This window comes from Vigna radiata, chromosome 3 (genome assembly GCF_000741045.1).
Source record: "Vigna radiata var. radiata cultivar VC1973A chromosome 3, Vradiata_ver6, whole genome shotgun sequence".
NCBI classification, from domain to species: domain Eukaryota; kingdom Viridiplantae; phylum Streptophyta; class Magnoliopsida; order Fabales; family Fabaceae; genus Vigna; species Vigna radiata.
Window position 1 is genome coordinate 1,973,671 of NC_028353.1, and position 25,179 is coordinate 1,998,849.

Sequence of the window (25,179 nt, forward strand, 5' to 3'; positions counted from 1 at the left end):
GACGAATTGTTGTCTCCTCATATCTATCTTTTTTGGTTGTGTTTGCTATCTCGTATGTTCCTCTGTATATGTTGTGTTTACTGATTTTTGGCAAATTTTGATTCACTGACCAGTTCCTCCAACAAAATACAGCTGGTTCTTAGTTTGGTAATTAACGTAAGCAGCGTTTTTTCATTGTTAGTTATTTAGCTGAATTATCGTGTTTTGGTGTTTTCTTATGGCTTTTCATCTGAATCTCGTCCAAGTATTTGGACTAGGCAGATACATAGTGCAATTTTTGAAAATTGCAACTTATGTATAATATTAAACCGTTGGAGTCCCGTCTTTTGAGCGTGACTTAACCAAGAAAGTGATGCAAGTGATGATGTACAATAGTTGACTTTGTATACTGATTGCTGAAGAATGTAGATTTGATTTAAGATTTTGATAACGACTTTGAGATATCTAATGTTTATATGAATCTATCAGTATATCCTATGTCTAATAGACAAGATTTGAATTTCATGATACTGCCAAAGAACAACTAATTAACAGTCTCTTCTCTGCAGTTTTAAACACAGACTATATTGTAGATTTTTTAAGACTTATTTTTTATGATTGCTTAGAAAAATCAAACACTAATAGTGAGATCAAATATTACTATAGTATAGATGTTTTAAAAGTTCGAGTAAAAAATAGTATAATAATTGTATATTTTTATTTAACGTATAATTTGTTTTTCAATAAATGTTTATTGTTTTTTTTCCTTAATAGACTAAATATAATGTCACTGAAAGTAATTATTTGATTATTTGCATTGCTTTTCTACCCACACAAATTGATTGTTGAATGAATAGATTATTTCATAAAAAGTTGAATGAATTTCCAGATGACCCTTTCTATTTTAGTTTGGTTATTTACCCACTATGTGGTAATATGCCAGGCTTCTTAATGAAATTCAAGTTTCTTAAAAAACAGTAATAAATGAATAAATTAATAATTAAAAAACAGCAAATTTGTTGACATTAACTCGGACTCCTTAATTTCTACAGCTGTAACCATTTATTTTTTTCTCACTGAAATTTACTCTTTCTTTCCTCTCTGCATCGTGGTCCACCAAAATTATCTCCTCTTTGAATACTCGTATCATTTTTCTTACGTATAAAATACATATAAATTCTTTTCTAAAATCTTTTGAACTTTTGTATGTATTTCACGTATAAAATACATATCAAAATTTGGGACATCATATTTTAATTTCCCTTGAATGTTTTTTAACAAAAATTCAAACTTTATTTATAGAATATAAGAATGACAAAATATGTTTGATTTAAACTAGTCCATGAGTCAATTTATATATAATGGACAAATTGGAGAAGGTTGACCTGCCAACCACTATTTATTTATTTATTTTTAAAAGTTTGTAAATGTTATTAGATATATAAATTTAAGTTTTCATTTTGTATCGGTTTCAGTTTTTGGTGTATTTCAAAAATAAAAAATAATTTCTTTTATAACTCAAGTTCTTCAATAGTAATGGAAAACTTATCCTCGAATCAACTTTAAATTAAATTATAAATATATTTTAAGATATTCATTTAGATTTATCAATTTAAGTTATTTTATTAAATAAGAACTCAAATTTTCTTCTTCTCTTTCTCATTGATAGGTCGATTCACTGATCCATTTCCAAATGGAATGTGCTAATTCAATCTACCCTTAATCATTGAGTCAACTTCTTCTCACCTGTTTCTGATAAATTGAAGAATAAACATATAAAAGAAATAAAACAAATTGATATGTTTTACTAATTCTTTCTTATATCAAATTTATCCAAAAAAAAAATCTTTAAGAATTATATTTTTCTAATTAAAAGAAAAAAGAAAATAAAAATGTGATAATAGTTCTGGTCGCAGATATCATAGTATTAGTGTTTGTTGTTGTTGTAACTAACACATTATTTTTCAATTTGATTTCTTACAATTTATCCACTTATTAGCAACACGTGGTTAATAATATAATAATATGAAAAAAAAATAACACTAGTAATTAATGAAGGAATGTGCTAATAAGTATATACAAAATGCTGGTTAAGAAACAAATCATACATTTAATTAAATGCTTCCTTTGTTCTTTTACGATATTATTTTAAAGTTTTTCTACTAAAATCAAGAATGTAATTTAATTTTTCATATTTTTAATATAATTTTGAATAAGTTATCTATTTTACTTTTTTCAATTTATTTTAACGTAGATTTATATTTATCGTTATACTTTTCCCCTCTTATGCTATCTATTTTTGTTTTCTCTCCATATAATTAAATTAAAGGTATAACAAAAAAAAAATCACATTATTTAAAATTTAAAACATTAAATAAAAAATATCTACTTAAATAATATAATTAAATTCTAGATCCCTTCTAATTGTAATCCATCCAGTGTAATGGTCTCCTTTAAGAATTATAAGAACCGAAATAGATGCAGAAAACATTTTTCTATGTTGAAACGAGAAATTTGAGATGATAAGTGGAAATATGAAATGTTATTAATGAACTCATACTTATCTCTTGGGTGGACTTTTATTTGTTTATACATTTTCTAATAAGGCTTACCCCTTAATCTTTGTTTAATCTACATAATTACACTTTCACTGTACACATTTGATAAAAATTTCTGTAAAACGAGGTGGTAATAATCTTAAGCTTGATTTAAAACTAATATTATGATAGGTTTGATTGGTAAGAAGTAGGAAGTTGTCGGTAGAGATAACCGGCAGGTGCCAGTCTACTAACTTGAGTTAGGAAGCGACAAACTGCAGCAGTTCCAAGGTGCGGCGTTCGGCGCTAAATTATAAAACTACCAATTTATTTATTAAACTAAACCACAACCATACCAACCCCATACAAAAAAAAGAAATACCTATTATCACATAAATCAGAGCTTTTAACTTCTTAATTAAAATTTTTCAGTTTCAGATAAAATAATACATAATTATTTTTAATAATAATATTTTAATAATGTAAGAAAGAAAAGATTGATAAAATAGGAGTGTGGAAGCAATAGAAAAAGCAGCATTAAGAAATGTTCCCTCTGAACCCTACATAAGAGGGTCACATGTCCCCATTAACATTTCTTATAAGACTCTTTATGCCTCTTATTCCCACTGTCCCACTTCTCCTGACCTCTTCCCTCTCCCATACCATACTCTTCACTAACATTTTAGTTTGCACCATTTCCTAGTGTGTTCGTGTGCCTACAAATTTTATTCACATAAAATACACCAACACCTCTTTCTCTTTCTTTTTCTCTTCTGCTCATCATCACTATTATACTCATTCCATGGCTTCTGCAAGTGGAAATGCTGCCTCTAATGCCTCTGGCTCTCCTTGCGGGGCATGCAAATTCCTCAGGCGAAAGTGTGCAGCTGACTGCATCTTTGCACCTTACTTTTGCTCAGAACAAGGCCCTGCTAGATTCGCTGCCATACATAAAGTCTTTGGTGCCAGCAATGTTTCCAAGCTGCTTTTGCATATACCAGCTCATGATCGTTGTGAAGCTGTTGTCACAATTGCTTATGAGGCTCAGGCTCGTATCAGAGACCCCGTCTATGGCTGTGTCTCTCACATTTTTGCCTTACAACAACAGGTACTATTATATATATATATATATATTCTCTCCAACCTCATCAAAAGTTTCATACTTTCTGGGAAAAAAAAATACCTAGATCTTCTCATTAATCATGCTCAGTTTTTGTGTTTATATCTCCTCGTAAACATCGAATAAGTAACACATTAGCTCCTATTTGGTGTTAGACAAGACTTGAATACAGTTTTAGAGACGTTTTCGTCTGATCAAAATCAAAAGTTTATGTCAATAGCTTACATGTAAACATCTGTTATTTGAATTATTAAGCTTCGAATTTAATGGAAAATAAGACGGATAGTGAAAATAATACCGAAAACACTTTAAAAAGTATGTTTAAGTTTTATTCTTAAATGGGTTTTTTTATCAAGAAGTAGACATAAAAATAAACCCAACTAGTCTCTCGTCAATCAAATTCTGTTTATCATGTTAATTTTCTTTCTGAAACCCCTCTTGTTTATTTAGTTTATGTTGGATATTTGGAAAAAATGGGGTCATTGAAGAAAAGCAGCTACTCCTGTCGTTTTCTCTTGCTTGAAGTCTAGGTACCTAAGTCTGGCTTCTATGACGCCTCAAGGGCCAGTGCTCAAAGAATAATATTTATTACCATTGGCTTGTATATAAAATACACACCAGTCAATTTATTCAGAAAGAAACAGTTCTGTAATAAAAATTCGGAGTCTTGTAATTTTGTTACATTTTGCTGTTTTTGTTGAAATGCAGGTGGCATGCTTGCAAGCACAGCTGATGCAGGTGAAGGCTCAGCTGGCTCAGAATCTGATGGAGTCGAGGAGCATGGAGAATAATAATAATCAGTGGGCAGGGAATCAAAGTGTTGCAGGAGAAGCAATGAACCATCCGTTTTGTCCCACTTACATGAACCCTATATCTCCTCAAAGCTCTCTTGAGTCAATTGATCACAGCAGCATGAACGATGGAATGAGCATGCAAGATATACAAAGCAGAGAGGAAAGAGCATACAAGAACAATGAGTTGGGTGAGCTGCAAGAACTGGCGCTCAGAATGATGAGGAACTGATTATGACTAGGTTTAGCCTTTTCATTTTCATAGAAGGATGTTCCTTGATGTTGAGGGGACATGGTCTTTTGCAAGTGTTGTATATATAATGAGAGTCTCATCAAGAAAACTGGCCATAACTGATAAGCCTAAAGTTTAAACTATGCATTAGGCTTTTTCTGTTTGTGGATTCAATCCAAAAGAAATTAATTTTTTACAGCCTAGCTAGCTCAGTCTCTCTCACTCACTCACTCTCCATCTATACATATATGCTTTTGCTCAAATATGCAGTGTTGATTAACATTGAGTCTAGAAAATAAGTTGGCTTTGTTATGTGAACTACTACAGTGAAGCATATAGACAGTCTTAAGCAAAAATGGCAAAAGGGAAGTCTATAAAATAGGGGTTGTCATAAATTATTATGCATTCTTTGCCTGTCAAACTTCAATAATTATGGTGTGTACCTTTGAATTATGAGTTGTCCTTGGTTTCTCCCTCTCCCTCCTCGCTTAATGGGGATCTTTTTTCCAACAAAACCACACGCTTAATTGAACTTTCTAGATCACAATGCTTGACACGTTCAACTCTTTTGTTTTATTTATGGTGGGAATCCCCATCTAGGTTAATTTCGATTTGTTAAAAGACAAACACATACTGGCCTCACCTGTCTACTTTAGTGAATAATCTCTTTCACGTTTCTGAGGTGTTTCGCGACAGAAAGTAACATGAAATACAATACTTTACACACTATAACCTCTCCCATAAATTATAAACACCCTTCTTTTTATTTCTTATTTTTCCAGGAGGAAGCAACAAAGGGACCAAAAAGAGCTCATACATGAGTCTTAATCATTGCATATTAATAACATAAAGCTTTTTCACCCCCTACTTTTTATGTGTTGCATAAAAACCAGTGTGATGCCCCATCTTATTGAACACGTTTAGATCCAAATGCAATGTTCCCTTGGGTGCATTGATGAGACATTTTTCTATGATTTCTTTTTGCAAGGCAGGGAGCTATAGAGGGCACTTGGATGCTACCATCATAGTTAAAGCCAAGCACAACCCTAGGGTTAGTATATCCAATGGACCCTACTAGGTTAACAGGTAGTTTTACCTAACATTACTATGCTAATCTTATTGCAATATCAATATATATATATATACACCAATGATTTTGTATTCGTACAAGTAGACACAGTGTCTCCCCGATTCAATACATGGCTGCATATATCACTATTTTTATTTAACCAATTAACCTCATTCTTCATATAATAACATCAAACGAAGAGCCTCGCACTGCTTTGACTTGGTAAGAGGCATCAAGATGAATAAAATTTAGTGGGGTGTTGACAGTTTTACGTACGGTGATGATCAAACAATGAAAAGAGTTGTAGTGATAAACCGACAGAAATAGAGAACCGTACTATGTATCGAATCGACTTGATCTTATAAAGTGCTGTTCTTTCCTTTTGTTTTTTGATCCCATCAAAGTGCTGTTGTTCATAAGTGTAGTTTTAAGTTGATAATCGTGAAAGTATTTTATGATTTCCTTGCATGCGACTCGATTATTATTGGTGAGTTCGTACTAATTTGATGGGTAAAATAAAAAGCAAGCATGCAATGTGTGCCTTATAAATAATTTATAAATAGAAGGAAAATATAATTTGGTCTGAGAGTTGTGCACACACAATAATAGGTGATACCTTGAGTAGGGGAGACAAGAGTAGTGGACAGGGATCTTGTTCAACACTTTCATTACACAATTCAACTATGGGGACCATACGCAGAAACTCCAAGTGAAGCACAAGTAACCCAGTTGCAGTAATAATAATCACTCCTATCACCAAACTTAATCTGCATGTGTCTGTCTCTCAGTCTCAAATTTCAAATCATTGACGTGCCTTTGCAAACCAGTTTTATAGTAATTAATTTAAGTATTCCTTAAAATAAACGCTTCTATCAAGCACGTACGTTGAAAATTATGATATGTATAGATCCTGGAAACAGAACAAGAAGTAGCTGAAAGATCTGCTAGGGTTATAGGCTTATAGGACTGAGAAAATGAATCAAGTGTGCAGGCCATCGAAAATTGTTGTTTAAGTATTAATGGACCACCTTTAGAACCTTGGATCAACACGAACTTGCATATATACCAACAATAAAATAAACATCCTCGGTCTTTGTCAGGCTTGATTTCATAAAAAAAATATATGTTTATGCGTAATCAGTCCTATTAAACGGCCGTTAATTCCACAATTTTTGTCTAAAGCAGGGTTAAGAAGGATTTAAATAAAAAAGAAAAAACTTTATGCCGGACCATTATTTGCATCTGGAAAAGTAATTATTAATTGGGAAGACAAGAGCCATTAGTTTTGTTGAAGCCGAGTGATTATGATTAGCTAGCTGAACATGAGAGCAAAAGTTTCTCCAAGAATAAAGTAGAATGGAACCTGAGCTCAGAGAAGATAAGATCGGTATTGGTCTTTACTTAATTTCATGAGTTGCTCTGTCATAAAATAAAGAAATAAATTGCAGAAGAATATATATTATAGTTTATTACAAGCATAATATTATTAATTAGATTAATATATAGAATTAAATTTAGTGTTTTCTGAAAGAAGGAATATTTTAAAGATGTAGAGTGAATGATGAATTATAATGTATGCATATATTTGATCTCCGGGATTGGCGAAAGGACTGGGTTTGTATTAATATATGATATTAGGTCAAAAGTGGGACACACGTGCAACTTAAATGTTTGATTTAACATGGATGTCACTTTGTCTTCACAACAACACAAGTAACTGCCTTTCTTGTTTCTTATTACGAGATTACAAATTTTCAACACACAAGAATAATAAAAGAAATGAAAGTTTCTGCNTTTAAATACTATTTGTTTTGAGAATGGCAGATCTTCAAGGATTCAAATAGGTTGCACTTGTACTTGTTTATTTTCAAGATTCAAAATTCATTAAATCTTATGATTAGAAATTCGTATTATTGCAAACATTATTTTCTTGAACGTGTTTGTTAATTGAAGTTATTCATTTTTAGAATTAACATTTTCTGTCATCAACTTAATGGAAATTAAACTAAGGAACTGATTTGTCCTTTGATCTTAATTATTCACAATTTGCAGAATGCTTGATCAGCATTTGGAATATTTAAATGACCTTATCATACATGGGGTCCCACAATTCTGGAATCTACCAAAAAATAATGCTTATTTTCACATATTTCTTTTTTTTTTCTTATTTGTTATTGATTTGACAAGTTTATTTATATACCATCCAAAAGTTTTCTTTAGTGGACACAAAGAAATATTATAATATTAAGTTAGATGACTGTTTAGTTCTTCTTTAGTATATATCAAAATATTAAGTTTCTGTAAATTATAAAGTTTTTTATTATTAACACCATAAAAAATNCCTCAGTGTGCAAATAACCAAACAATCATCTAACTTTTTGTTTTTCATATTATTGTGCACTTCATTTTCATATAATTCACTATTGAAAGCTTCTTTCAACTGCTGCTGGATAAAATCAAGTTAACGTTATAAGTACATATATCATAAGATTAATCAATAATAGAAACTTCAAACTGATTATCAAGCTCTGTAATACACGAGTTGATAAAATTTAGTCAACCGNACCAACTTCTTTTTATCAAATACGAGAAAAAAAGAATCTATTCAATTTTAAGTTTGCTACACAAATAAGCATCCTGATTTAATTTAAACTTTTTTTTCTAATTTGTTTAAAAAATTAAATTTAAACCGTAATTTTTATTTAGTGTAATTNGTTTTTTTATTTTTTGAAAATAATTCAATTATATCTTCTTTTATATTGACATTATGTCACATGTTACTTCATAATATTTTTATTTTTACTATTTTCTTTAATTTTTTGTTGTATTATTTTTACTGTATTTTAATGTTTGTAATTTCTATATTTAAAATTTTGGTTTAATTAAATTGTAATTTTTTTTAAATAGGACAATGTTGTCCTTTTTCAAGATGAATTTACATTAGAAATTAAATCAAATTACAACTTATATCTTATATGTATATGATAAAATAATTTTTTTAAATTAACATATCAAATTTAATTATGTTATTTCTTTCATAAATAATCTAGTATCTTATCTTTTTATAATGGTCTTTCAACTAAATTAAATATAAAAATCATAATAAGTTTTATATATGAGACGATAAATTATGTAAAAGAGAATTAATAATGTTAAGAAAATGTAAGCTTTCTAGATATTCTCTTTTCAAAATTTAATTAATTACATTTTTTATTTATTTTTAATATAAAATTATTGCCATTTTCATAGTTATGAACTTCTTCTTTGGAAATTTTACGAGGCTGGATAAAATATCATTTTCATATAATAAACTATTAAAAGCTTTTTTTATTTGATAAATATCATTTTTAAAATTCATATCTATTTAAAATATGACTGGTTTTATTTATGTAATGTATAACTTAAAGCTAAAAAAATAAATAAATTAGAAAAAATGTTACGTTTTTATTGATATTAAGTTTGATGAAGAACTTATAATTGAAGAAAATAAGATTGAGTTTGAGCAAGTTAAAGGTAAAGGTGAAGGTTTTAGTTGGAATATTGAATAACAAATAAATTGAATTTTTTAAAACTTGTAGGTAATCTAAATCTAATAGGACCGACTAGATCTCTAATTCAAATTCATTTTAATTAAATTTAGATTTTTTTAAAACTAATTTAAATTAAATTAAATTTAAATTGAATAAACTTTGCTAAGTAAAATAAATACATTGAGATCGACCATATATATTTGACTATTTAGTTTATTAAATATGGGCTGGGCTAATTTGTCATATTACAAACATCGAGAAATACGTACATAAGTTCATTAGGGTTTGAAGCAACTTCACTTAATTTAGGTCCATGTTGATTATGCTTCACTTGGGTTTTGGTTCGACTTGAGCATTAAATGATTTGTCTTGACCTTGAGTTCGAGAAGACTTAACTGGATCTTTGGCCTAGGATAACTTAACTTGTTTCAACCTTCAACCCGAGCCTACGTATCTCTTCGACTAGAGTCGATTTCTCATGACTTGTAATCAGGACTAACTCGTCTTAAACCTCTGTTGGCACCGACTTGTCTCGACCTTTGATTGGAGTTAACTTATTTCGACTTCCGACTTAGGATAACTTCACTCAACTTCTATCCTAGTGACTCAACTCAAACTTTAGCCTAGGCCAACTCACTTCAATTCTTTAGCCTAGGTTGACTCATCAAAACTTTTATACCAGGTTGACTCGACTCAATTCTTTTGCCAATTTGGTTTAATTTTTTGGGTTGGGTAAACTCAGCTTCTCCTTTTAGTCTAGGCCAACTCAGTTTAACTTGCAACCCAGACCTTCATCCCAAATTGATTTGTGTCGACATTCAGCATGAGGCGTAAGTCTAGACCTTCGATCTTGGTTGACTCAACTGAATTCTTAAACTTAGGTTGAGTCAACTTGATTCTTTAATTTGGATCGAGTCTGTTTAATTCTTAGATTTGGACTAACTCGACACAACCTTGGATGAATGATGACTTGGCTATACCCTCTTATTTAAACCGACTTGCATTATGTTTTGAGTCGGACTGACTTACCTTGACCTACGGTTCAGATAGTCTCAACTCGATCTTCAACCTAAACTGACTTTCCTAAACTTTTGGCTTGACCAACTCAACATAACTTTCATTCCAAGTCGACTTGACTTGATTCTTCATCTCATATTGACTCGATTTGATCCTTCAGCTAAAGTCAACTTAGCTCAACTTTCATCATAAGTTAACTCAACTTAGGATTTGATTAAGCCAATTTAATTCAACAGATTTAAACTAGCTTGTTAACATGGTCTTTAATCACTTCATTTGACTTAAACAACTTTGATTTTAATTTTTTTTTAAAAATATACCTATTTTAGAATCAAGCCAAATTTAACTAAATAGATTGCAATGAAAATCCAAAAATTTAGAATAAATCCATTTAAATATACTTGAAAATATACTTCAAGTAACGTGTAGTTTAATTATTATAAATTAGATTGCACAAATATAATTTTTGTCCACTTTATTGTCTTATCATCTAAAACAAGTTCAAAGCGATTCATCTATAAATGACTTAATAATATAATTTTTCTCTGTCAATATTAAACGTGTAAATTATTGATAAAAATAATTATAAAGATGATAGTATTAAAGATTATGTCATTAAAAGATTGAAGACGAAAACTTAAACATATTCTTTTACTTTTAATTATTTGGTTATGCATACAATAAAAACTTAATTTAGAATTATAAAATTATTAATTACTATCTTCTCTCAAAATGAATTGATCTGATAGAAAAATGGCACAAATATCCAATTCATCTTTGTCCAAACTATTTTAATCAAATTGGATAATGATTTGATGAAAACATAACCTTAGTTAGAATATATAGATTTTTATTTATATAAGAAAATAACTTTTGTTGTGTTTCATTGGTGTCTTGGAGAGAGAGGAAGATGTATGTGTATAGTAGAGTAAGCTTGTACACTGAATGACACGAGTCTCTTATCCATCCAGATTATTTATTTTGGTCGTCCATCTAAACCGTCTATGTCTATTTTTATTATGATTATATATTTATAATTTTATAATAAAAAATAATCAACGGAAAACATATTAATATTAATATATATTATGATTGGATAAATTTATTTTCTTTTAGTATACATTTTTAAATAATAATATGAATTTTTTATATTTTTTATTTAGTCATTTTAACATTAATATAAAACATAATTTATGATTTTTGTATTTAAAAATAAAATCTCTACTTATATTCATAAGAAAATAAATAAATTATTATGCAATCATTTAAAATTATAATATCAAATTTAACAAATAAAAAATCAATTATAAATGGATAAGTTAATTATAGTTATTTTTAATAAAGATACAAGATATAAAAGTAAAGTATTTTGAACTAGAATATAATTATAAGTATAATATTCATATTAAATAATAAATATAAGTATCTTATTTTTTTAAAAAAAATGGTTAGAAAAAATCTTAACTTTAAAATTAATTATTATTCTTTATATATTAAAAACAGACGGAATTATATTTAACTAAAACCAAATTTAAATTATAAATATATATTAAGTTGGTGGTAGTTGATAAAGTGAAGTTTTTTTTTTTACTTATTATATAGGAAATGTGTTCTTTTTTTTTTTGTTTTTGTTTTTTTTATCGATTTGAATTGAAGTTTGAAAAATTCAAACTGCTTCTACTTTTAAATTAATTGTTATCGTTATTGAAATTGGAAAAAATCCTTTCAAACTATATTCTAATAAACACAGCCTTTATAATAAAAGCAATCCAAAAAAAATTATTTTCTTCTTTTATCTGTATTTAATTTAGTCACATTATTAATTACACATATTAGTCATCTCTTTAATTTTCTCCATAATAGGCCATGATTGCATCCGTATTGTTGTTCTCAAATAGTTAATAGGTTGTTGTTAGTTTTTCACCTTTAAACTTTCAACTAATTAATAACGTATTTATTACAACACGTTCTCAGTTATAAAATGCCAATTTGTCTTATTGCTTCGGCCTCTCTTGATATGGATCATGATTTGAATTCGAGTCCATTTAAGTTTCAATTCTTTAATATTGAAATTGGGTCATAGGAGATTGAGATTGTTATGTGTGTAGGAAGTGGCTGCCCAACTATGTTTTTGTCTATTAGGTTGTTCTAAACTTAGTCCATTTTTTTTCCTTTTTGTTTTCTTTTAATTATGTTTAGATTATAAATAAAAAGTATTATAGTTCCAATAATTGTGTATTAGGCTTGATTCAAAATATCAAGTGCACAAGAAAATAATAATGTGATAAAATAGGTAATTAGTTTATTACATGTTGTAGGCACTTGATTTATTGATACGATTACAACAACATGTTTATTTAAAACCACTAATTAAACTAATTAAATTAGAATTTAAGTCAACTATATCCACAATATGCCCCTCTTGACAACAATTTGATTAAGAATTTTCTTTAAGTGACTAAAATTTCTAATATTATCCTTTCCATCAATTTAAAAGTTTTTTCAAAAATAAATATTTTCTAACAATGACTTGTAGGTAATAGATTGTTTTATATTTACTTTTTTTTTTCAAACCACGTGTGTTTAAAATAAAGAGTGCATACATGACAATTTTATAAATCTCAAATTTTATTTTTTTCTCAATCTATTTTAATATTGGATTATCTTTCTTTGGTAATTACATTAAGCTTGTATTAATTCAAGCTCCTCACATGTGAAGACTTGATAATTTTCAAATTTCCTAACAATATTTTCTTAAAGTAAATAAAAAGAATTATTCTCACTTACTTTTTATGCTAAAGAGCCCCTGTTTTATAATCCTTCTCTCTCCCAATTCTAAAACAAAAGCCCACACTAAATTTGTTTTTGTAAAATTTATTATTTTAAATAACATATAAAATATCCATATACACGGATAACACAAATCTAATTAAAAATACAGTTACTAATTATAATTGTTAGCTAAGTTATTAACAAAATCCCAAAATAAAATTAGAATTTTTTTATCTCTTGAAAAAATCTATATAAATCTGCTTATATTTTCTTTTTTTTTTTTAAAAAAAAAAGAGAGAGAAAAATCCTTTTACGGGTTTTTGTATATCACCCATCCTGAAAATGGAGTTGAAATAAAAATTAAAGCATGTAGATAAGTGCAGTAGGAGAGAAACTTCAAAAATATACAACATGTGTTCAGAAAGCATGGACCACCATTATGATTAAGTAAGCTACAAATCCAACTGAAAAAGACATGGCTGAACATGGAGCACAATGATAACGAAGAAAACAGTATTATTTGTTAAACATGCATTGCACCACCCTTTATCACACCAGAAAGTGAAATTCAATGAGTACAAGCCTCATAGATTGCATGGTATAGCCAAATATATAGGAGCAAGTGCATGAACTTAACTGATTATCAGACATACTACCTCCCAAAACAAGATCCTTTCGCAACACACATAAATTTCATCATATCATCACTAATATATAACCATTTTAACATTCCAAATGCAGTTATTGGATCCTTTGTTTTTCTTTTTTCTTTCTTGAATATCGATCTTTGTTTGCAGTCTGAGGTAAAAATATATCTTGTGGCGTGGGAGACAAGAAATTTCAGATTTAACAGCCACTACAGCCACTACATGATGGGGGTTCTGAATTTGCAGTCCTCATGTTCATCTTTCAAATTGAGGAACATTGAGACTTAAGATGTACCTATATGCCGTTTCTATTGATATATTTCTTCACACATTCCAGTGTTTACCCTAATGAATGCTTGATTTGATCCATTGAAGGGTAACTATCACAAATGCTACTTTGATTTGCTTCTCTTTTATCTTAGGTTTTAAGTTCCATAGAACACAGATTAAGAAATGTGATTAAAACTATTTGTAATCTTTAATATGTTATTTATATATCTCATTTATTATCCGTCATTTCATATTATTTCTCTGTTTTTATAGGATATAATGGTAGAAAGTTCAAATATTTGTCATTTATAGTGTTTTTGGAATTAAAGAGTCTGCACAAACAACCACGTTCATAGGCAAACATGTTCGAGAGGCATTGGAAAAAAAAAAATATCAAACAAATGACATGTTTCTGGTTCTTGCTAAGCATTTATCTGTATTTCTTCAACATCTTATCTCCAAAAACCAAGGTAAGAACAATATAATATATAGTTTCATAACGTACTTCAATATTACATAAGCCTATTGATCTGGTTTAATTTTCTGAAACAAAGGTAACTGGGGAATTGAAAGAAATTCCACAAGTTTCATCTTTTATCAACCAAAAGTGCTTTTCCATCAAAAAATCATTGAGAGGAATATATTGTGAGTGGGTGAAGCATGTTCTTTAATGACATTAATTACTCTGAGTAATATGCTCTATCTACATGTATGTTCCTTTCCCCCAAACCTAGAGGTTACTTGTTTAATATATCAGTTACTTTGGGATTACCATTCCCTAGCCTATTCCATACATATTCCAAATATTTTTCAATGTACAAACATATCTATCCTTTAGGTCAAATTTAGGATCTTCATCAAGTCCATAAACAAACATAATTTAGTTCATATACAAAAACCAAAGTTTATCATTAAGATTTTATTATTATTCTAATAAATACCAATATTTCACTAAGCTAAACAAAACAATACTATAATGTGGATTCCCATACAATTATATATCACATTCTAGGCTTCCTCAGGTAATAAAGTGCATGCTTCGTCACACATGTGCAACAAATTCAAAATTGATAAAGTTGACTTCACCAATTCTTTCATGCAGACGACTCTGATCTTTCATGAAGTAAATTTCATAATCACCAAAACTCACTCTTACTGAAGGTTATCCACTTGATAAAAGGTCCACTGCCTTTGCATGTCACAGGCCATGGAGTTACAACTCTCTTCAAAGCTAGAAAAGGAGATGCTTTCCTCTACTGTTACGGAATTGTCATCATTTCCTATAGGGTTTGGGTCAATGAAGGTATTAGTATTTCCATAGTACTGTGTTGAAGTATCAGTGGACAATTTAGGAAGAAATTGTGAAGCCGAGTTGGAATTGTCCGTCTGGAACCAACTCTGAAGATACTGGGGAAAATTGGTAGATTTTCCAAAGTATTTCTCATTAGGGTTTTCAGTGGCAGAGGCATTGAGATAGATCTGACCTGCCTGTTCCCTGAGATGAGCTACTTGTGCTTGTAAATTCACCACCTGCAAAGATCAAACCAAAAAGTGGACAATTTAGTTAACTGGTATAACCACAAATCAGCTAGGGTTTTCAACACAGTAAGCCTGATTATAGTTATGAAAGGGAAAAAGAAAACCTGTTGTTGGAGTGCAAAAATATGAGCAACACAGCCATAAATTGGATCTTGAAGTCTAGCTTGAGCTTCATAAGAGATGGTGACAGCAGCTTCACAACGGTCACTGACAGGAAGGTGAGCAAGGAGCTTTGAGACATTGCTTGCGCCAAAGACCTTATGAATGGCTGCAAAATGGGTGGCACCCTGTTCATGGCAAAAGTAAGGAGCAAAAACACAGCCTCTCACACACTTCCTTCTCAAGAATTTGCAGGCTCCACAAGGAGAACCAGTCATGTTGGCCTTTTGGTTGAGGTGTTTGTGGTCTTTTAGGATTTTTGGTTGCTTTCTGGGTCTCTTCAACCTTGTGCAAATCATAATCATTTATCACCATCTTTATATACACCACAACAAGAGGAAATGGTGGATTAGGGGAAGGAATATTTAATTACACTAGGTCCCCTTAATGGCCTACAGTGTTCAATATTTTTTTCCCATATAAAACACTTTCATCCCCCTCTACCGAAATTTTTATTTGTCAGAAAATGAGATTCCATTTCAACATCCTTATACGACAAAAGAGGTAGCAGTAACCAAACCCATTTTGTTTGATGATTTGATGTATGTGTGCTCTTGTCCCTTCTTTTCTGAATCAAATGTATGGTACCTTGTGTATATGCGATAATAATAGCCGCAAGTACATTATTTATTGGACTACTTATTTATATACATTAACTTGACAATGGTAATATCAAAATGGACCAATCCACGAATTATTTAATAGTTCTTTACTCACAAAGAAAGCAATTTTTACAACCTTGGAAATGGTTGCTGCTAAATTATTAGTCAATTCATGAAGAGGCTGGTATGATTTCTCTTGACCAAACACATTTGATTTAAACTCGGAAACAAGAATCATCCTCCATCTGCGACAAAAGAAAAGAATGCCCAACTGTTACCCACACATCTATCGTTTCTTTGCCACGTTTATTAATCAATTTTTTGTATGTCACATATATGCATGATTAGAGTAATGAACAAAAGGATGCCACTGTGAGGACTGCTATATCTACATTGTGATACGAGCCAATGCCTCTGATCCTTTTGAACGCGTATTTGAACTCCCATAGTGACTATTTAAAGGAATCTTCAGCGAGAATGAACGAATATTGTTAGTCCATGGAAAATAATGAAATCACCATCATCTAAAATCACTTAACTTTATAATGTTCACCGCAACACACACAGTGAAGTTCAATAATTTGTAAGGGCGGCACAAATTACCACGGTACTTACATTGACAAGTTTAACATAAAGAAGAAAATGAATTGGGATTAACTAGAACCTATGATTAGAGTTTAAACAAATAATTTTCCTCTCACACACTGTCAAAGTTGAGTATTAAACATGTTAAAAGAATAATGCTGGGTGGATTTTTATTATTGGAATATGATCAAAATGTAAAAATGGGTTCAGAAAATAAATAATAAAAATGAGATTCTAAAAATGAATGAAACAAAAGGGTTGTGACATACATAGAAGCTAATAAAGACAAAGGGAGGGCCGAGAAGATGTGATTTGTTTGGCCTTTCCAGACTTGAATTTGTTTAAGTGTTGGAAGTCATGGTTTGTCGAACAATACCGTATGAATGAATATTTAGTTATTATATATGAAATTAGTACGTGTACTCTCTCCAAACACTGAAATGAAACACTCTCTTCTGTCTAGTATAGGCACCAACATGTAGGACCATCCCAAATGTGCAATGGGTCCCTCCTTCTACACTACCTAATAATGACATCCTAACAAAAAGTTGCAAAATTAAATAAATTAATCAAATAACTGTTAAGAAATATACCACTTGTGCTTATACATTATTTCGTCATAACAAAATTATTATTGCTTACTCTCAGCTTTATTACTTATGCTTTCACTCAACCAAGTATATATTCACTAAGAAAATTCAAAATCTTCTCAAACATTATTGGATTATACTTATCTTTAATTTTGAAAAAACAAATTATGTTGATTTCATCACTCACTTTAGACATTCTTCTCACCCTTCAAGTTGATTCAATGAAGTGTCCACTTTCTCGTGCTTAGTTTTCACTTCCTCTTTTTAGCTTTTATTGTAATTGATTAAGATGTTTAGCCTCTTGATCAACATCAAAATATTTTCTCAAACTCCAATCTTTGGGGTCGATTACGACACAAACAAATAAATTGTATTCTTCCAAATTATTAACGTTGTTTCGTAGTCTTCCCTCAATAATTTAAACTTCTAAAAGAATGTGAGTATGTTTCAATGATCAAGTTGGATTTCCATATGAAATGAAGATAACCCAAATGCCAAGGAAATATGTATTAGTTATAAAATGTCAAACTTGCAATATCACTATTGCAATCAAATATAACCATTACACCAATATTTATCAAATAAGTATTATGAAAAAAATTAGACAACATCAACTTGCTCCAACTCTTGTTAAAAATAAGAAATAAAAGATCAATTTATAATATATAAGTTGATATAAATTTTATTTTAAAAATCGATTTTATAAGATTGAATTAAATTTAAAATTTACTTTTCAATATAATATTAAAATCATAAGTTAGAATCTATCTTAACGAAAAACATTATTTATTAAATCTATTGTTCTAACTATCATGAAATTGTTAATCACTCTTTAATATATAATTTTATGTTCGATAAATATAACCAATTTTCAATATATAAATAGTTACAAATCAATTTTATAAAATTTAGCTAAATTTAAAATTCACTTTTTAGCATTTTTTAAAACTTTCTTGAATTCTTTTTTATAGGTTTAATGACTTTTAAGTATGCTAAAGTCCACATCATTCTCATTACTTTTACTTTACTTTAATGTATATCTTATAAGATATTAATCTACACCCTTTCCTACAACATGCTTAGTTGAAACGAAATAAACATGTCACTTGGATTTATTCTTGATGTTTACTTTTATAAAACTTCACTCTTATCTCCTTGTTACTTTAATTCTTCTTCATTTTTATCACCTTACTTCTTATTATATAAATTTAAAACTACTATACATAATAATAACTATTTTACTTTTATATATATATATATATATATATATATATATATATATATATATATATATATATATAAACTTAGTTTTATCTTTAGTAGACATAATATTTCTAATAAATGTAAAATAGAATTATTTTTTTTAACAACTTAAAAAGGAAAAAGCAATTGAAATAAATCTATCGTATATGTGGAAAAGGTTTTTTTCTGGTGGAAAAAAAATCTATATAAATGACAAATTATTTCTAACACTTAAACATTTAAAAGGATTTATTATGCATAATGAACAAGAAGACTATGTAAATTCAATGCAAGAGCTATCCTGAAAAGAAGTTAGAAAACACAGGTATATAAAGTTTAACACTCATGGATCTCATATTGCATTAGGTATGTAGTATCGTCACCAAAACTTTTTAGTATCAAATGAAAGACAGTATCACTCTCAAACAAAGAGGAATATATATATATATATATATATATATATATATATATATATATATATATATATATATATATATATATATATATATATATATATATAGCTGTATTGTTTTCCATTCCTACATAACAGCGTAAAAACGAATAATATTGTTGGAGACAGCATGCTTTTGTAAACACAAACCCTGTTTTATCGTTAAATTAAAATATCCACCCCTAAGAGTCATCAACGAAGACGAAAGGGTTTAATTTTATTTAAATACTTAATTAGTATTAAAATATATATAAATACATCATTTGCCTAAACATTGGACATCTGTATGGAGTTTTAACATTCAATATTTTTAAATTAGTGGTTATATATATTGCTTTTCATTTTATGTATTTTAATTATACCTAAACTTTTTTATCTTTGCTCTGGATTTTATGGTCTTCCCATTTGAAGACACACAAATTCTAAATGATTTATTCAACATAAAACTTTCCAACTGATTTTTTTTTTCCGAAAGTGGATCACTACAAAACTCATTTATTAGAGCATTTAGCGACAGTGGAGACAATTATTAAGAGATAATTTATTCATAAACAAAAACCGAATAGATGGAAAAAGAGAAAAAACCAGCGTGCTGCTGATAAACTTTTCTGAGATTTACAATTCTGAGATTTAGGAGGTAGTGACATCTTTTCTTGTTTTTGTTTTTTTGTTATTACTTCAATGTCTCAGTGCCTTAGAACCCTACCTTATTTAACCACTTGTGTTTACAAATTCGCATATTTCTGCTTGTCCCTGTAACTTTGTTTTCCTTTTTCCTTAACAAGATAAGGTACCCAGAGAGTCGTATTCAAATTTCCCTTAAAGAACAAATTGCTTCTGAACCATGTCAAGTCAAATACAGACATGAGTTCAAAAGTGACACATCTCGAGAAGTGTAACAATGTATCAAATTCTCTACAATCAACTCATGCACAAAACAATGTATCAGTATATGATTTTCTATAATTTATTAAAAAATCTACGGATATACGAATAACCTCATTTTAGAGATCCTGTAGATCCACAGAAAAAAAAAATACCAAACTAAATAGAGTATCTGGTTTTTAAACCGAAATTGGCTGAATTAATATAGCTCGATAAAAATGGTTCAACTTTAACCAAAGCATTTTCATAAAATAGTTAAATTTATCGAACACCGGTTCTTTAAAAAGACAAGTTTAGTTAATTTATATTTACATTTTGCTTAATTTGATTTTTATATTTATTTTTTATTTAATTGAGTCAATCTTTTTGTTAATTGTAGATTAATGTAACTGTTTTTGTTGAACTGACTTTAATGTTATTTGAAAGAAAGATGATTGTGATTACGTGTCAATCTAATAAAAAGTTTAATTATTAATTTGGTTTTTATATTTTGTTTTTAACATTTTTATATTATTTAAATAGAGACAATGTTATCACTTTTTTGATTTTTTCTGATGACACAATTCCTTTTGTTTTTGTTTATTGTATTGTTTAAGATGGATACATGAATCCAACTGTAACTTCTTGATTTGTTTTCAAGATCCGTGAAAGATAAAGTTGATGACAAATAAACCAAGTTATCTTCATGTAAATATTTAATTAAGTCAGAAAAAAATTATATTGATCAAATTATTAATTAAGTATTTTATGAATTCAAATTGTCACATTACAAACCGTTTTAAGCCTATTTAATGAAAGAAATTAGATTGACTTTAATTAAGAAAAATTGGATACCCATTTATCTTTAAATTGGAATTGTCTGGAACTAAAGTTTTTGAGATCATCCTACTATGTAAATTTTTTGTAAATAGATCAAAATATCCCAAATGCTCTATTATAAATTTAAATATTCTTTGTTAATAAAATAAATTAATAAAAATTGGTTCAATTAAGTAAAAAATAAATATAATATCAACTCATATAAGGAAGAAAGAAAAACTAAACAAATAATCAAAACTAAACAAGAAAAAAAAATCAAACCATGTTTAGAGTTTTTTTTATTTAAATCTAAATTAGTTCAAATAAAAACATTAGTTGAGATGATTTATAGGGTTATAAGATGACTCGCTTAAGCTAAAAAATTAATTTTATTAAAAGAAATTCAGTTAAATGTAAAAATAAAAAAGAAAAAAGCATGACTGAATCGAGAAGTTGCCATAGAGATGCAGTTGCATACGTAAATATATCTCTTTAGCTGAATACATAATGCCCCAGCAGGACCACATATTTTTCATCAGACAAAACCTAGTGCATGTTCTACAAAATGGTACGGCTGCTGTCATCTTTTCATAGTTTGTATATATAAAAATGTGGAAGCTGTATTAGGTTTTAGTTTTCGTGGCAGTAACTGGAAAGGAAGAGAATGGAAACACTTTACAGAAGAAGATGTTCTCCAACCATTCTTTCGCACTCCATTAGCTGATGTAATTGTTTATACGCAATCGCTAATATTCCTCTTACAATCTTCTCTATTCTTTACTTTTGTCTATCACGGTTTCTTTTTTTCTTTCTTGTCACAGATCAGCAAAACCGAAGAGTGCATGCACAAAGGGTATACAAATGCCAATTATATTCACCTTTTATGTATATTGTTTATTGTTTTCTTCTGTGCACTGTCAGTGTTCTTCATTCTCTCATCTATTTAACAATTTCCTATTTTGTTTGCTGTAAGTTTGGTTATCTGATATTCGCTGCATACGTACAACTACAGCTGGACCAATTTCAGTGTTTTTAATTATTCTTCTTTTTTCATTAACTGTAATATAATATTGAATAACGACTAGCTTTAAATGGAACAATAAATCGGTAAATACATCTATATATATTATTAAAACATTTTTAAAATTTAATGTTTGCTGCAATCACTAATTAATCCATATAAAGTTCTAAATTTTTAAATACTTTAAACATTATATAATATTAGTGGAGACACATTTTTTATTATGTTAACTATATATTTACGTCAGTTTTATATATTTATATAGTTACTTATATTATTTTGTATACTTTCAATAATGTAAACGGAAACGATATTAAAGAAGAAATATAGATTATAAATGAAGGAGAGAAAACGAACATATTGTAAAGTAATAGAAATGTGTGCAATTCCTTTAGTGGATAGAGAGAGATTATTTTATTTTTTTTGTCTTAATAGTTGCAAACTAATAATATTATTATGATATTCAAAATGTTATAATTTAAAATATAATTAAAAGTAAAATTAAATAAAGAAATATTTTCTTTTATCATCAACAAAAAATTAAATAAATATAACACAATATTCAATGTTACAAAAATACTACATAATTGGATACTATTATGTTATACCTCCATAATAGTTCAAAAGACTAAAATCTTTAACGAGTACCAAATTACATTAACATGAGCATGATATCATAATACCATCATTCAGATATTCAATTACAATTTAATAAATCATTCCACATCTAAATTTAAAGAGCTCATACATGTAATGACCTAAAATAATAGTCTTCAACCTTCATGTTATGAACATAATTGTACCAACTTTTATATCTGCAAAGGCCTTGTTGCAAAGAATCTTTGTAAGCATTTTCATATAAGCGTCCTCAATCTCGCTTGGCTTTATGTTTAATTTTGATCTTCTTGGCTTTTACTCCTTTCTCATATGTTCCACTTGCATGTTAGTTCTCAATATTTTATCGTTATAGGAATAAGAAAAAATCTGTTTTTTTTAATCTCTTCTTTTAGCAGTCCAGAAAATTCTATACTATGCCACATTTTCATTACTCCCACATTTCTCTTTGAGCTTGTATTGACTCATCTACCGAGGAAACTATCCAATTCGTATCTTCAGTGACAATAAAATGTTCTTAGCACTTAGATTTGAGGCAAGTGATCAGGCTAAAACACTAATCAAAATATGAAAATGATGCTTTTGTGTACTTGTGATCCATGCCCAAGATTTGATTGTACTAATATGAACACTTTCTCACCATTTAATTTAGAGTTCCTAAAGATGAAATTATTTCTATAAGACCATATATTCCATAATATAGCTATACACATTGCCCTCTAAATAAATTTTCCTTTATAACCAAGCCTTATCAAATCCTAGAGATTGCTCATGTACTAATAATACTCCAATCCAAGAATAACACAACTTTCAAATTTGGCTAGCCACCTGTTGGTTGTAAAACCAAAGATAAATGCATCGATCGCAGCGTAACAAGTGATAAATACTCTTATACATTCACAAACATTTCAATTTCATATTCATGTCAAAATAAACTAACAAGCATACTCAAATCATATCCCTAGTGACTTTGAGCCTATGATAACTTATCAAATTTCAATCCCTTGAATTCTCAACAAGTAACCATGCATTAAGTTAAAGAGTCTAAGATTACTAATTAATCAAGTTCTATTCATAGATACAAGCATTCATTAGACATTCAATTTCAAATATAGATTTTAAATATATTTCCCAACACCTCAAGAATCACAAATCAAACATGGGAATAATCTGCATCAAGCATTAAGCATAAAAATTGAATACTAACATGAATTGGAAAAAACATATCACTAATAGCATAAAATTACACCAGAATTCCATGTTTTACAACTAACTCAACAAATAAGAATAGTCCTCCATGGTGAAGAACTTAAGGTTCTACAAATTAAAGAGTTAGGAAATAAATGGAAACCAAAAAGAAGATGCAAGCCCACTCTCTTCTAAGGTTCTTGGCAGTTGCTCCATGCTCCAATTGTGCCTCCCCTTCGCCTTAACACCTCAAATTTGAAACTCATTTTCCTGTTCAACCCCAAAAAGGGGAAAAAACACCATGGATGAAGGAGGAAACCCAAGGAGGAGAAGGAGAGCTTCCCAACACTCCAAACAACCTCCGATAGCCTTTAAAGCACCCTAGGTGATTTATTCGTGTAGGAATGATGAATTATGAAAACCCTTGCAAAAACATGATTAAATACTCACTTTTGCATATCAGAGCTGACAGACTCGCCCAACTACTTCATTCTCACCCAGCGAGACCTAAAAACTGATGCCCCTTAACTTGTAACTCTTGGGCGAGCTATTTTTGCACCCGAACACTATAGATTTATGTTGTCAAACTCGCCTAACATGCATTTAGCTTGCCCAACGAGTCAGCATGGTGCCCAATGGTGATTTTCTAGTTGTCTGAGGTGGTCCATGGAAATATAACCTTACAGGTGAGTTTTTTCTTCATGTTTCTAGCTTTGGGTGTGATTCTAGAGCCCTTGAAGTGAGTATTTGTCTAAAAATCATTCTTCCTTGTCTAATCATGCTTCCTTAAGTTCTAGTTTTTTTTTTCTCTACCAGAACTTCTACCTATTTCCTTATCTCACTCACTCAAAGAGAGATTAGAGATAGAACAAGCATATAATTAACTAAAACACAAGAAAACGTAAAAAAAAAAAACACTAAACTTGGGATATAAGGTAAAAGTTATGTAGGATTTAATTTACTTATGAAAGAAACACACAAAAACACATGAAATCAACGGTTATCACCACCCTATAGGTGAAAAACAAATGACATATTGATTCATTATAAGTTTCACTTATAACACATCTTTTACTACCTAGTAAGATTCCATTATTAACTAAACTATCATATGTTGCTACTCTAAGAAAAAGGTGAATTGTGGGTAAAGCTTTAACACTCCAGAATGTTTCGTACAAAGTCCTTTTACCCCTTATAGTCCCATTTTGTATTTTCATATGTACATATTTATAACTGTGTATTCTCTAAATTCATTCATCCTCGTTTTCCTTATGTAATGTGCACCCTTGACTATGTTAGAATATTTCTTTTACCATTGGTTTCTCCCATTCAAACCACTATCTTCTACATCATACGTTCCATTTCCAATGATTTTCATACAAATTTTTAACCTCAATTAGTCTTGCTTCCTTTTGGTTTGAATTTGCAAAAATTCTAGGATATTTATACCTCAGGGTAAATCTCCTATCCATGTATTGTCCCAAAACAAAATTTTATTTCCTTCTCCATTATTCCAAGTAATATTATTATCAAACCAATC

The 25,179-nt window shown here is 29.2% G+C and overlaps 2 protein-coding genes across 2 annotated transcripts; one reads left to right on the forward strand and one right to left on the reverse strand.

Moving 5' to 3' along the window:
• Positions 1 to 3,132: 3,132 nt before the first annotated feature.
• Positions 3,133 to 4,964, forward strand: LOC106757503 (LOB domain-containing protein 16). Its single transcript, XM_014640175.2, has 2 exons — positions 3,133 to 3,624; positions 4,345 to 4,964. The coding sequence occupies exons 1-2, from the start codon at positions 3,319 to 3,321 to the stop codon at positions 4,657 to 4,659; spliced, it is 621 nt and encodes a 206-aa protein (XP_014495661.1). The 5' UTR covers positions 3,133 to 3,318; the 3' UTR covers positions 4,660 to 4,964.
• Positions 4,965 to 14,836: 9,872 nt separating this feature from the next.
• Positions 14,837 to 15,944, reverse strand: LOC106757478 (LOB domain-containing protein 29). The gene is made up of 2 exons (XM_014640151.2): positions 15,608 to 15,944; positions 14,837 to 15,494 (listed from the first exon to the last, which is right to left on the reverse strand). Exons 1-2 carry the CDS (start codon positions 15,878 to 15,880, stop codon positions 15,117 to 15,119), a joined length of 651 nt encoding a protein of 216 aa, XP_014495637.1. The 5' UTR covers positions 15,881 to 15,944; the 3' UTR covers positions 14,837 to 15,116.
• Between the last annotated feature and the right edge of the window lie 9,235 nt (positions 15,945 to 25,179).